The sequence below is a fragment of the Microcaecilia unicolor genome, chromosome 4 (genome assembly GCF_901765095.1).
Source record: "Microcaecilia unicolor chromosome 4, aMicUni1.1, whole genome shotgun sequence".
In the NCBI taxonomy this organism is placed as follows: Eukaryota; Metazoa; Chordata; class Amphibia; order Gymnophiona; family Siphonopidae; genus Microcaecilia; species Microcaecilia unicolor.
Window position 1 is genome coordinate 205,706,311 of NC_044034.1, and position 14,971 is coordinate 205,721,281.

Consider the following 14,971-nt stretch of genomic DNA (forward strand, 5'->3'; position numbering starts at 1 on the left):
CATCCTTAAATTATGCATCTGGTGTTGTATGTCCCCTGTCTCCCCCTGCTGGGTAGCTCGCTCACTAAGGGCCATCAATTCTGCATGTATCTGCTGTGTCCGTGCTCTCGCCTGTCGCTCAACATGTGCCTGGATGGAGATGACTTTTCCCCTGATCACGGCCTTGCAACCTTCCCAGAGTATTCCAGAAGACACCTCTCCATTATCATTGAGGTCAATGTATTCTTTGATATCTGCTTCTAGCCTAGTGACTATTGCCGGATCTGCTAGCAACGAGTCATTGAAGCGCCATTGTGGCTTCTCCAAGTTTCGTGTTTTCCTCCTTAGCTCCAGCACCACCGGAGCATGGTCTGACCATGTCCTAGGATGTATCTGGATATCTTCTACAGTGGAAAGTAAAGTCGGTGGCCCTAGCCATAGGTCTATGCGAGATTGAGATTTATGTACCGCCGAATAATATGTATACCCTCTCGTTTGCGGATTGATCTGCCTCCATATGTCCACTATCTGCCATTGTCTCATAAATTTGTGTAATTGGGCCCGGTCAGCTTGTGAGTATCGAATCCCCTGTGTGGTATTGTCTAACGTGGGATGTAGCGTAAGGTTAAAATCTCCGCCAATCAGTAGGGTACCCTCAATATATTTAGTAAGAAGTATCGACACGTCTAGATAGAAGGCCCCTTGTTGGTCGTTGGGCGCATAGATATTTAAAAGCGATAGTGTCTCCCCCTCCGTTTTCACTATCAACAATAGGTATCTACCCCTTTTGTCTCTGATCACACGCTGTATTTGCCAGGGGTATTTACGAGAGAGTACTATCAATACTCCATTCTTTTTTTTTTTCCAGGCAGTTAGATGCAAAAAATATTTGCTGATTTCTCTTTGCACAGCATAGCCGTTCAGCCGTCTGAACTAGGTGTGTTTCCTGAATGAATGCTATGTCTGCCTTTAGGCGTTGGATCTCTTTAAACATGAGCTGACGTTTTCCCGGTGAATTAAGCCCCTTTACATTAAGGGTCATACACGTTAGAGTACTCATCCCCCCCTTATTACTGTTATGTCTAGCTCATCGCATCGCCTCTGGTTCTGGACTGTACCTAATTGTAATTCTCTCTCCCCAACCCTCATTTTGATGATAATCTGAACTATTCCCCCCCAACTATTAACTCCCATACCCGCCCTACCCTCCATAAGACATCCCTGTGTTATACTCATAAGGATGTCAGAGAAGAAAGTGACCCCCCCCCCCCTCATTTATTATCAGTAAACAGCTTGATCCCCACTTCATCAGGCAATTGAGTATTATATCTTTGTCAGGTCATTCCTGCCTGTGTACATTGCCTTACACTATTTTTTTTTTTTTTTTTTTTAGCCAAATTCAAATCATCATTTGTAACATTATAGTCATCAGTTTAAGGTCTCTTATCTCGTTTCCCTGCAGCATGAATTGCGCTCTATGTTCGGGTTGTATTTTCAGTTCTTCTTAGCTGGGTACCCGAGTGCTGGCGCTGTAGCCGTCCCTTTCCTGCAGTAACTCGTTGCCAGCGTGGCTTGTCTCCTGCTGATAGTTTCTGTTTCGTTGATGTCGCGGTTTCTCCACTTGGTCCGTCTTCCGGAAAAATCTCCGCTACTTCTGCGATGTCCCGGACCTGATGTTGTTTCCCATCTTTATAAAATCTAAGCACAAATGGATGGCCCCATCTGTACTTGATGCCTTTATCAGCGAGGAATTTCGTAAAGGGTCGAAGCTCCGCTCTTCGTTTCAATGTAGTAGCAGCCAAATCCTGGTAACACTCTATATGATAGGAGTCCCATTGAAATCCTGGTGTGGTGCGCGAGGCCTGCATTATCTGCTCCTTTAGTTTAAAATCGCTAAAGCAGGCAATGATATCTTTTGGACGGTTTGAGTTCATGCTGCCCAAGGCTCTGTGTGCTCGTACCAGTTGAATTTCTGCGGGATCTTTAATAATCTGGCGTTCCTTAAGTAATGCGCTAGCAAGTTTTTGTATAGTCAGTTCGCAGTCTAGGTATTGTGGCGTGTCGGGAAGGCCCCGAAATCTCACATTGCATCGGCGACTGCGATTTTCTAGGTCCTCTACTTTGTCCCAGATCTGCTGAGTCTCCTGCTTGGCGTCCCGGAGTTGCGCGTCAAAAGTTTGGAGTAGTTCAGTATGTTCTTCCAATCGGTCTTCCGTTTCAGCTACTCTTATACCCAACGCGCCAATTTCTCCGCGAAGTTCCGCCCCCAGCATAGTAATGTCCGCTCGCACTGCTGCTATAATATCTGCTTTTATTTCCTGTAGCCACCCCCGAATCTCTTGCATGCGGTTTTCCTCTGGCAAGTGTCCCTCGCCCGTGGCGAATAACGGTGGGGAAAGTTGCGTTGGGCTGCCCCCTCGGGAGTCTGGCTGGTGCAGCTCAAGTGTTGGCGCGCTCATGTCCGCGGTTGGGCCCTTATATGCGAACGCTTGTAAACTGACTCTCGGGGCTCTCGGGGCTCTGGAACTATTCATATATCGCTTACCGCTGGTTTCAGATGCAATTCTCACGTACTTAGAGGTCGCGTTTGTGTAAGGTATTATCAGTGGGAGTCCTGGTAGCTTGGGGCTAGTCGGAGCTCGTGGCTCAGGCAGCCATTTCGGGTGGTGACGTCACTTCCTCCCATTTCCCCATGTCTGCTGACCAAAGGCTTTCCTGGCTCAAATTAGTACCAATTCACATCACCTCATTCAGTTTTTTTTTTTTTTTTTTACTGAATTCTTTGATGATCTTTACTTTTCAACATTTGTATTGTATTTCCAAGCTTTAAACATCCAACACATTACATTTACTTCTAGCTAACAACCAAAAGCTTCCCGCCGGAGTTATATAATAGTCTCGTCAACCAAGTTTTTAAGAAATTTTCCCCCTCCTCCCCCCCTTCCCTCATTCAGTTCTTTGTTAAAAAACAAAAAAAAAAACCTCTTTATCCTCACAGAGAGGCCCCCCTTTATCAGCAACAGTAAAATTCAAAACTGACACCCCACTGCTACCACTAGTCAGAGGGAGAAGAGATGGGGCAGGACCCCAACAGAGCAATTCAACCTGCCTGGCAGGTCCTCTGGGAACCTCTGGCAGGGACAGCCAACCACACCAGGGATGGGACCCACAGCTTGTGCCCTCAGGCAGGGGAAGCGTCCTGTAACTTTATCATGGGGTTCACAGACCAGCCCCTGAAAGCTCTAAGCAGCTTAATGAACTTGACCTGAGGGCCACAGGCCACAGAACGTGCCCTAGGAAAACAAGCCTGAGAACGAAAGAAATACCTGCTGAACCAAGTCACACTGCAACCATGAATTAGAGGAACAGAATACTGGCAAGTTTTAGGACTTTAGTATTCCTTATACTAGTGATGATGCCATTGAAAGCTCAGTGCCTCCACCTGCTGGTTGGGGAGCAAAACTCACTCATCTGGAGTGGTTTAATACAGATCATGAGGAAATTAAGAAGTACATTAAAACAGCCACAATAAACAAATTACTATGAACTACATTAGCAATAATTCAACACAAAAACCCCAAACATTTATCATACCCAAAATGCAGACGTAATATGTAATGCTTAATAGTTTTTAACATTCATTGGCATGACAGTGTTAGAATGAGTCCCTCTCCACAGACAGCATTAAAAAAAAGACCTATGCTGGTATAGCTAAACAACTCTAGCCTCAGTCAGTGGAGTAAATTCCACCCAAACATCCAACAGTACAATGGGCTGACTTTTAGCCCCTCCCTTATCTTCTGTGGAAGGTCCCCCTGCTCTGGGGACCCTTTCTGATATTTTGTTTGGAGGTTCTTAATTTAAACTTCTGCTACTAACCATAGCCATGACACGCTGCATATCTCACCTTGATAATGGGTGGAGCTATTGCCAGATATTTATCACCATTGTGATAAGTAATAGATTCTTGACCAATGATGATTGCACCTCCAAAAGGCTCAGGGACTGTAGAAGAAGAAAATTATAATAACTGGAAGTACTATTATCTAAAGACGGGGCAAGATCTTAAAAGTGAAAATGAAGAAAACAATGGCAGTCATAAAAAGAAAAACAAAAAACCCTAATGTTTCAGTTACTAGAAATAAGCATCCTATTATAAAATTAAACTTTATGTGAGAAGCCTAAAAAGGCACCTATTTTAAGACTAATTTATAAAAGAAACACAGGCACTTGTCATTTAAAAAAGAAATATTTACTGAGAAGTAACTGCCCTTTTTATTGTTTTGAACTTCAAACCAATATACATTTTGTCAACCACTTCGTAAGTATATATCTCCCTAAACAGTACCCCACCCCCAAACTTACCCTATCCTTAAAAACCACTTCCCCTTGGATCTATAAATACACAAAAGTTTCAGCATTCTGTTGCTTCTGCAGCCATTCCTCAAAAGGTGCCCAAATCTGCCAAGCATCACCCGCTGATTTTTTAAATGCAGTTATCTCACAAAGTCAGAATGATTGAATATTTTGACACCCAACAGACAGGACTTAACAAGGATCTGGGTTTTCTAACCCATTATAAACCATAAAATTGTATTTCTCTTGTTTATCACCCTCCTCTCACCTACCCACACCCATCCTGTTAGAATATCAATGAAATGCTTTGATGTCCCCATGCATACCTCCTACGCACCCCCACCCTCCCACCCTGTCAAAGTAATGCTTGGATGTCTCACTTATATATACTATCTGCTACCACATTTGCTTATTTCCGATTGGACGAAGAAGGGCAACCTTTGAAAGCTAATCAAGAAATGTATTAAGTTATGTCCAATAAAAAAGGTATCTTATTTTCTTTTCCATGTTTTATTTTGTTTGATTTCTATTGATAAATTTAAGTAAGGGAAAGGTAAAGGGAATGGGACTTGATATACCGCCTTTCTGTGGTTTTTGCAACTACATTCAAAGTGGTTTACATAGTATATACAGGTACTTATTTATACCTGGGGCAATGGAGGATTGAGTGACTTGGCCAGAGTCATAAGGAGCTGCAGTGGGAATTGAACCCAGTTCCCCAGGATCAAAGTCCTATGCACTAACCACTAGGCTACTCCTCCACTCTCTCTCTCTACTCAGGAGCTGCTGTTTCAAACATAAAACTATCTCTGCTCATGCAGAGATTATACATAGTAAGGTCAGTTTGCCGTGTGGACATTCATTTAAGATCTTTATACTAGTTTCAAGCCTGTCAATTCTTTAAACACATCAAGCATATACCTCTAAAACACCTACACGAGGCATCCCCTACTACATCCTATATAATAAAATGCACCTCCAATATTCTGAAGCTGACTGCGTGGCTGAGGCATTCCTGCTCTCTGTATCCATCTCCTGAATTGACATCATTTACTTCCGGGTTCGTCACAAGCAGAAGTGACCAACCACACGAGGTTTCTTGGCTTCAGAATGTTGGAGGTGCATTCTATTAAATGGGATTGGTCAGTTCCTTGAAGCACAGCCAGAGCTCAGCGTCCTGCAATACCTCTGCTTGACACCAGGATTCAAAAACCTTCCAGACTCTTACATAGGCCAGATACATTGACCACCCCTTAATGCTATCATTGCTGGAGAAAACCCCTTCCTACTCAAGCAACACCCCTGAGCCATAAGTGAGAACGGACTTGAAACCTCCATAACCACTGGCATCTGGTGCAAAGTCCTTCACATAGATATAGGTTCAATGAAATCCTACACAGGAGCTTCAGAAGACTGGCATACCACAACCACCTGGGCCAGGCCAGTGCTACAAGGATCACCACAGCTGTTTATTACTTCACTCGCTCTAACAAAAAGTCTCACCATTGGCCATGTTGGAAACAAAGCAAGGGCTCTTTACCTTTCTTGGTTTCCACATCCCTTTAACTGATCAATGAAAAACTCTTGCACCCCCTTCCTAAACCATATGTCCACTAGTGACTGACAGATGCATTTGTTGCTATTAGCCACTAACAGTGCTTACTTGTCGCTAAAATTACAGTAATATACAGTTATACTACCAATAACTGCCCCAATAACTGTCTTCACTCTTCTAGAAAGTTTCAGTAAAATGCCTCAGATTTCAAAACCCTCCTCTGTACCCCATTTGACCTCTTTCCGCTCCTCTTGGTGGAAGCGCACCATTGGTTAAGAACCCCTTACAAATAGGATCCCCTCTAGGGGCCATGGCTGAACCAAAGTGTCCATCCTACTGGAGTCTGGTTTCTTTCTAAATGATGAAGTACCTTTCTACCGTCTGCTTTCTGTCCACAATCATTCAAAAGTTCCTCATCATTCAGTTCCCATTTGCCTGGATCTAAAGTGTTTTGGCTGAGGAAGTCTGCCTGGCAGTTTTCTATGCCAGCTATAGGAGCTGCCAAGATGCTCCTAAGGTTGAACTTAGCCCAAATCATTAGGAGGTGTGCCTCCTTCACTATCTGAAGACTTGATCTTCCCTGCTTGCTGATATAGGCCACAGCTTTCGCACTGTCACACAGTTCTCAACACTAAGCTGTGATGCTTGGGAAGAAAAGTCAGCACAGCCAACCAAACTGCCCTTATCTCCAGTCTATAGACCACCCAGACTCCAACAGGAACCACATGCCCTGAGTCACTTGGCTCAGAATATGCCCCCCTTTCCCCAGCCCAATAGGCTGGTGTTGATAGTTATCACAGTAACATAACATAGTAGATGACGGCAGAAAAAGACCTGCACGGTCCACCCAGTCTGCCCAACAAGATAAACTCACATGTGCCATTTTTTGTGTATACCTTACCTTGATTTGTACCTGTCTTTTTCAGGGCAAAGACCGTATAAGTCTGCTCAGCACTATACCCACCTCCCTACCACCAGCCCCGCCTCCCACCACCGGCTCTGGCACAGACCGTATAAGTCTGCCCAACACTATCCCCACCTCCCAACCACCAGCCCTGCCTCCCACCACCGGCTAAGCTTCTGGGGATCCCTTCCTTCTGAGCAGGATTCCTTTATGTTTATCCCACGCATGTTTGAATTCCGTTACCATTTTCCTCTCCACCACCTCCCGCGGGAGGGCATTCCAAGCATCCACTACTCTCTCCGTGAAAAAATACTTCCTGACATTTTTCTTGAGCCTGCCCCCCTTCAATCTCATTTCATGTCCTCTAGTTCTACCACCTTCCCCTCTCCGGAAAAGGTTCGTTTGCAGATTAATACCTTTCAAATATTTGAACGTCTTCACCCGTTTCTCCTTTCCTCCAGGGTATACATGTTCAGGTCAACAAGTCTCTCCTCATACGTCTTGTAACGCAAATCCCATACCATTCTCGTAGCTTTTCTTTGCACTGCTTCCACTTTTTAAAACATCCTTCACAAGATACGGCCTCCAAAACTGAACACAATACTCCAGGTGGGGCCTCACCAACGTCTTATATAGGGGTATTAAAACCTCTTTTCTTCTGCTGGTCACACCTCTCTCTGTACAGCCTAGCAATCTTCTAGCTACGGCCACCGCCTTATCACATTGTTTCGTCGCCTTCAGGTCCTCAGATACTATCACCCCAAGATCCCTCTCCCCGTCCGTACCTATCAGACTCTCACCGCCTAACACATACGTCTCCCGTGGATTTCTACTCCCTAAGTGCATCACTTTGCATTTCTTCGCATTGAATTTTAATTGCCAAACGTTAGACCATTCTTCTAGCTTCCGCAGATCTTTTTTCATGCTTTCCACTTCCTCCGGGGTGTCCACTCTGTTGCAAATCTTGGTGTCATCCGCAAAAAGGCAAGCTTGACCCAGGTAATGCTCCAGATAGACTCCCTAGTAGAGATGCTCTCCAACCAACTACCAGGTCAGGCCACTGCAGACTTGCTGAAGAATCAGAAAGTAAATTCCAAACACCTCAGGTTTGAGTGACCACCTGGAAAAAAAAATACATTTTGAAGGAGTCTCATGGGCGCCCGAGTCCAAGGAACAAGGTCCAAAACACCTGTCATTGATCCCAGCACTTGCAGATACTCCCAGCGTGACGGGTGTAGGGAGGCCAGAAAGTTTCGAACCTGAGCCACAAGCTTGACTCTCCCTTGAGTCATATACAATTTGCCAGTTGCTATGTCGATTAAGGCTTGCAAGTACTCCAAAACTGTGACAGATTCAACCTGCTCCTACCATAGTTCACGACCATGTATAAGAACTCCAGAATAACTATCACTTGTACTGTCACCTACTGACTTTGTCTCCTATTTCACTGTGATCAGCCAGTCATCAATATATGGGTGGACCCTGATTCCTTCCTTCTAAAGCGCTGCACCACCATTACTTTGGAGAAGGTTCTAAGCACCATAGCTAGCTTAAAGTGGAGAGCCTGGAATTAACGTGCCTTCCTCACAAGCTCCTGGCAAATTGGAATGTGGAGATGTCCAGGGAAGTCAGAACTTCTCTTGACAAACCACAGCCATCACTGACTGCAAAGTTTCCAAGGGAAAGTGTGGAACTCTGAGGAATGCATTGACCATCTCCAAATCCAGGATTGATCAGAAAGTGCCTTCCTTTTTTGGAACTACAAAACAGATGACTATTAACCCCGGCCAATCTTGGCCTGTGGTACTGGAACAAATCACCTTTAGCAACAGATGCCTTTCCAGGGTAATCCATACCACCCATATTTGGCCTCTGAAATGCATAGGGATTCTAAAACGTTGTTGGGCACTTGGAAAGCCTCCAAGGCATACCCTGTTGAATCACCTCCAGTAACCAATGTTCTGAGGTTATCTAGGTCCACTCCTCATTAAAAAAAAAAAAAAAAAAAAGTTCTTCAAGAGGCTCCAGTATTTCATGGATTTTTATTTTTTTATTTTTCTTTATTGCAATTCAAACTATATCCAGGTACAGCCATCTCAGAATAAACAATAATCAATTACAGTGTTTGAGCTGCGTGACTTTTTTAAACATTTTCCCCCCAACTAAACCCCACCCTCCCTTCCCTCCCCTTCCCCCCCCCTCCCTACCCTCCCAACCTTAATTTAACAATTTAATATCTTGCTTCTTGCTACTGGAGTGAGAGAGTCCCAAAATGGAGACCAGATGTCACAAAACTGTTCACCTCACTTGGAGGCCAGGTCCCATATTCCTTTCTTCTCTAGCGCACAGGCTTGAATCATTGCTGACCTCCAGTGGGATAGGGTTGGGCGATCCGCGACCAACCACAATTGCAAGGTGACACGCTTTGCCATCAAGACTGCTCTCTTCAAAAATGCTTTAAATCCCACCGGGGCCGGCTGTTGTATCCCAAAGAGATCAAACAGTTGTCGTGGAGATGGCCTCCACAAATTGTTCCAAATCCGAGGTACATGTGTGCTCAACTCAATCCAAAAAGATTTTATTAATGCGCAACTCCAATACATATGTCCTAAATGCGCATTAGCACCATTGCACTTTGGGCAGGTATCAGTGTCTCGAAGAGTAGCTCTATATGCTCTGTGGGGAGATATGTGCAGACGGAGCAAAAATTTATACTGCATCTCCCACCAAGCTGCGTTCTCCGTCGTTTTGTACAAGGATTTGAGACACACCCCAATTTATTCTGCTTGGAGGTTAAGCCACAGTTCCGTGTTCCAGGCGAGCGCCACCACCCGATAATCAATTGGCTTTAATGAGTCTCTCAAATTGCGAAGGAAATAGCTCAATGGAACTCGCAACTGTGCATCTAGTCCAAGCAGTTCATTAAGCTTCTCCCAGGGGGCGGCATTCAGAGAGGCTGTGGGTAAGGAGTTTACATAGTGTCGCAGTTGTGTGTATGCTAGCCAATCGTTCGTACCCAACCCCCACTCCTCCCTTAACTCCTCAAATGATTTTATTGCCCCCCGTTCCGTGACCACGTGGAATATATACTTGACCCCTGCTGCGGCCCACCTCTGAAAGGAAACTGAAGAACTTCCCACAGGGAAGTGGCAATAATACTGAAACTTTGGTATCTATCTGGAGAAGCCTACATAGCCCTTTCCACGTGGCATGCAACGGAGAAAGGATATATTTATATGGTCCTAATTGTGGTAATTCCCTTGAGGGCGCATGGAGCCAGTATGAAAAATGCAATTTGCCCAGAACTGCTACTTCTGCCTCTGTGCAAGAAAAAAAAAAATTTGTAGAACGAAACCAGTCTGACAGGTGTCTCATGTTACTAGCCATAGAGAACAATTTTAGATCTAATAGACCCAATCCCCCCCTCTGAACGCGCCAGCATTACCCTTGATAGTGGCATCCGAGCTCTCCTTCCCTGCCACAGAAAATAATTTAATTTTTTTCGTAAACTTCCCTCACTGGGCTGCAGTAATAAAGGAAGCATCTGGAATACATAGGTCCACTTTGGGAATAGGACCACATTGTATAGTGCAATGCGACCCAGTAAGGTGATCGGGAGTGCTTGCCATCTTTGAAATGCTTCTATTGCCCGCTGCTTCAGGGGGGTCATGTTCAATGCATAGAGCTCTGATAGGTCTATGGGAATATAAACCCCCAGATATTTAATTTTAGATTGTGCCCACTGAAAGGGAAAATCACCTGCCCATTGCACCCGAATTTTCTGGCTGTATTGGGAGGGCCATTGATTTATGATAATTTAAAGAAAATCCCGTGAGAAAACTGAATTCATCCAGGGCTGCCATCAGATGCCGCACTGACGACATGGGGCTTGTCAGGGTCAAGAGTATGTCATCGGCGAACGCCAACACCTTAACCGCCAGCGATGGCATGGCGACCCCCACAATATCCTGGTCCCTAATGATCATGCGGAGAAGCGGTTCTATATATATAATAAATAAAAACAATAAGGGGGATAACGGACAACCTTGCCGTGTGCCCCTTTGTAACTGAAAAACTGCGAACTGTGTTCCATTCGTGACTACGCACGCTGTGGGACTCAAGTATAATACTGCAACCGCCTCCAAGTACCAACCCCCCAATCCGATATAATTTAGCACTTTAAACAGATAAGCCCACTGTACTTTGTCAAATGCTTTTTCAGCATCGAGGCGCAACAGTATCTGCTGTTCTTTTGTGGATTGGCTATGCGCTATAGACATAAGGACCTTGCGCACATTTACAGTGGCCTGACGGCCTCTAACAAAACCTACTTGGTGGTCGCCTATTAAAGTCGGTAAGTGTTGCGCCAATCTATCTGCCAATACTCTTGCTAGGATTTTTATATCCACGTTCAACAAGGATATTGGTCTGTAGGATTCTACTTGGTCCTGGGATTTACCTGGTTTTGGGATCAAGGTAATTAGGGCCTCGTTCTCACCCCGGGAAAAGAAGCCTCGCCCTACCACTGCATCATAGTACGAAATGAGGGGCCCCACTAAATCTTGGCCCAAGATTTTATAGTATTCACTAGAAAACCATCAGGGCCTGGAGCTGATCTTAATGGGAGGGACTTCAGGGCCATTTGGAGTTCCTGTGCTCTTATAGGGAGAGATAGTTGTTCCCGCACCCTCTGCTCCAGGCGTGGCATTCCCGCATCCTCCAGGTAGTCTTCTATCAGAGAATCCTGGTGTCCTTCTCCCTGGGCATATACCCCCTTAAAGTATTCTTTGAATGCATTTGCAATCTCTTCCGGTTGGAAGAGCCGAGACCCGGTTTGTGGGGTGATATAGGGAATAAATGTTTTTGCTGTTTGGGATCTGGCTACATGTGCTAACAATCTGCCGGACTTATTCCCAAAACGTTGGAAATTCAACCGTCTAGCATACAGGAGTCTCTGATATTTTTCATGGATCATCGTGTTCAAGGCCAAAAGGGCAGCTGCCATTTTTTCTTGATTTTCTTTATTTGGCTTAGCTATATGTAATCTCTTTGCAGCCCTGTTTGCCGATTCTAATCTAACTATGCCTGCCGCTAGGCGCTTGGCACGTGCGCTCATGAACGCAATTATCTCTCCGCGGAGGACTGCTTTAGAGGCTTCCCACAACAAAATTGGCGATGTACAGGACTGTGCGTTTGTGTCTACATAAAATTGCCAGTGAGATTTCACATGATCTATGAGTTGTTTATCCTGATAAAGATAAGAGGGGAAGCGCCAATGGGTATTAATTGTTCCTCTGACACTTAAATCCAAATCTATCCCAATTATGGCGTGGTCAGAGATCTCTGTAGGTCCTATGAATGCCTTCCCAACTCTGAAAAACCATGAGTGTGTCAATAATATGTAATCAATACGTGACCAAGATTGGTGCGCCTTAGACTGATGAGTGTAATCCCGGGTCTCAGGGTGGAGCAGGCGCCATGGGTCTACCAACTGGAGTGATTTACATAACGCGGGGAGACCCTTCCCTCCTCCCAGCGCTGCTATTGCCCTTGGGGAGGACTTATCCAAAGCGGGGTCCATTACTTGATTAAAATACCCCGCCCACACCCATGGGGCGTCTGTATATTGCGCTCCCAATGCAGCTAAAGATTGAAAAAATTTGGGGCAATAATTATTTGGACCGTATACTACGCACAAATAAAATTTGTGTCCCTGGAAATGTAAATTGGTCAACACCACCCTTCCTTCTGGATCTTTGTATACTAATTTGGATTGGCAGGGAAGACCTTTCTTCAGTAGCACAATCACATCACTTCTGCGATTCCCTGAGGAAGAGTAATGACACTCCCCCACCCACTGTTGAGATAATTTCGCATGCTCAATGTCCAAAAGTTTTGTCTCTGGTAGACAGGCAATATCAGCTCCGTGCGCCCTCAGTTGGGATAAAAATTTGTAGCGTTTAACTGGTGAATTAATCCCTGCTACATTCCATGACAATATCCTCAAGTGGTGTTTACCCTTCATCTATATTGGTATGAGTCCCTTTTCCCCTAATTCTCTTATCGTGAGCAAACCCCAGGAGCCCAGCCTCCCCCAGAAGTATCCGTCCCCAATCTGTGGCCTCCTGCGCTTCCTTCTCCCTTCTTTCCATCTTCTTAATTGCGCCAGCTCCATTCATACCCCCTCTCACTCCAAGCCTATCCACTACTCCCCCCTCCTCCCCCTTTATCCCCACCCTTTCCCTTCTTACTCCCCCCTCACTAACTCTGGCTTCCACCCCCATCAAGAGCGGGCCATGGGTCACTCCTAATGCTTTACGGGATCTACCCCCCCCCCCCCCTCGCTCTCCAGCTACAATAAGTATTCACATCTCTCCTTTAACATTAAACTGTTAACAAATTTGAACTTGCCATTTACATGTGGGTTTAGGGTCCATACTTTCAAGTCATATCACTCAGTCCATCCTGTGAGCTCGCCCAGGCTCGAAACTCCTCCGGAGAGCCAAAGGAATGCCACTTGTTATTAAACTGCAGCTTCAGTATAGCTGGGTATTGCACCAGAAACCGAACGTCCTTTCTTACCAGCTGCGAGCAGATTCCTGAGTAGGCTCTGCGTTTCAGAGTCAGCGCTGAGTAGTCTTGAAATATCCGGATCAATCGGCCTTCCAATTGTAGCTCCTCTGCTTGAGATTTAAATAAGCGCAGAATTTGCGCTTTTTGAGAAAAGCTGTGAAACTTCACTATCACAGTCCTTGGTCTGTCCGCTGATGCCCGAGCCAGCCCAATTCGGTGCGCCCTGTCCAGGCGAATCGGGACATGCTCTCCCACCGCTGGGAAATTTTCCAGCAGCCATTCCTCCAGCCATGTACGTAAATTGGCATCCTTTATTGTTTCTGGGAGTCCCACGAATCTCAGATTCTCCCTTCTGGTTCTATTTTCGAGGTCTTCAATTTTAGATTGCTGTGCTTCAGTGAGGGCTTTCAGTGCAGCAATGCTCTCTGTGTGCTCCTGTACCGTATCCTCCGCGTCAGAGACTCTACATTCGAGCTTGCCTGTCCGACGAGTTAGTTCCGTTGTTGTTTGGACCATCCCTGCGATTTGTTCTGACAACTGCGTGAATCGGGAGTCTAGGGCTTTCACTACAGCGTCTGTTAGTTCGGGGATAAAGTCCGGGAGCGCCGGCGATGCTGGGGGGGAAGCCGCCATTTTGTCCTCGTTCTGGCGTGAGCGATCTGGCCCCTTTCTCGGCGTTTTGGCAGGCATTTGCCGTTCCGTTTTGGCCACAAATTTGTCCATTCGTGTCCTCACCCCTTTAGCAACGGCAAGTTTCGTCGATATTGATTACAAAGGAGGTATTTGTAGTGGAGGGAGGGAGTCCCCTGAGCAGCTCTCTCTCTCTGCACGTCTTCTGCTGCTCACAGCATCACGTGACCCCTTCATGGATTTTTTTTAAAGCCCAAAAGGAGTGAAAGCCCAATGCTGAAGCTGAATAGAATCTATAGAGCTCAGCTGAGGAAAAATGTCTTTGCAGTCTGAACACCTATTGTACCTGAATGTAAATCACCTTGAGCTACTACTACTTAACATTTCTAGAGCGCTACTAGGGTTACGCAGCGCTGTACAAATTAACAAATAAGGACAGTTCCTGCTCAGGAGAGCTTACAATCTAAAGGACGAAATGTCAAGTTGGGGTAGTTTAGATTTCCTGAGAAAAGGTGTAGTGATTAGGTGCCGAAGGCGACATTGAAGAGGTGGGCTTTGAGCAATGATTTGAAGATGGGTAGGGAGGGGGCCCGGCGTATGGGCTCAGGGAGTTTGTTCCAAGCATGGGGTGAAGCGAGGCAGAAAGGGCGAAGCCTAGAGTTGGCGGTGGTGAAGGGTACTGAAAGGAGGGATTTGTCAAGAGAGCGGAGGTTACGGGTGGGGACATAAGGGGAGATGAGAGTAGAGAGATAAGGAGGGGCTGCAGATCGAGTGCATTTGTAGGTGAGTAGGAGAAGCTTGAACTGTACGCGGTATCTGATCGGAAGCCAGTGAAGTGACTTGAGGAGAGGGGTGATATGAATATATCGGTTGAGGCGGAAGATAAGTCGTGCGGCCGAGTTCTGGATGGACTGAAGGGGGGATAGATGACTAAGTGGGAGGCCAGTGAGGAGTAGGTTGCAGTAGTCAAGGCG

General features: G+C 45.7%; 1 protein-coding gene across 2 annotated transcripts in view; it reads right to left on the reverse strand.

Moving 5' to 3' along the window:
- The window catches only part of DDB1 (damage specific DNA binding protein 1), a 276,368-nt gene that overhangs the window by 157,132 nt on the left and 104,265 nt on the right, over positions 1-14,971 (reverse strand). For both annotated transcript variants that reach the window (XM_030201144.1, XM_030201145.1), the window contains one exon: positions 3,887-3,984. In XM_030201144.1, coding sequence (XP_030057004.1) covers positions 3,887-3,984 — 98 coding nt within the window. The remainder of the gene's footprint in view (positions 1-3,886; positions 3,985-14,971) is intronic.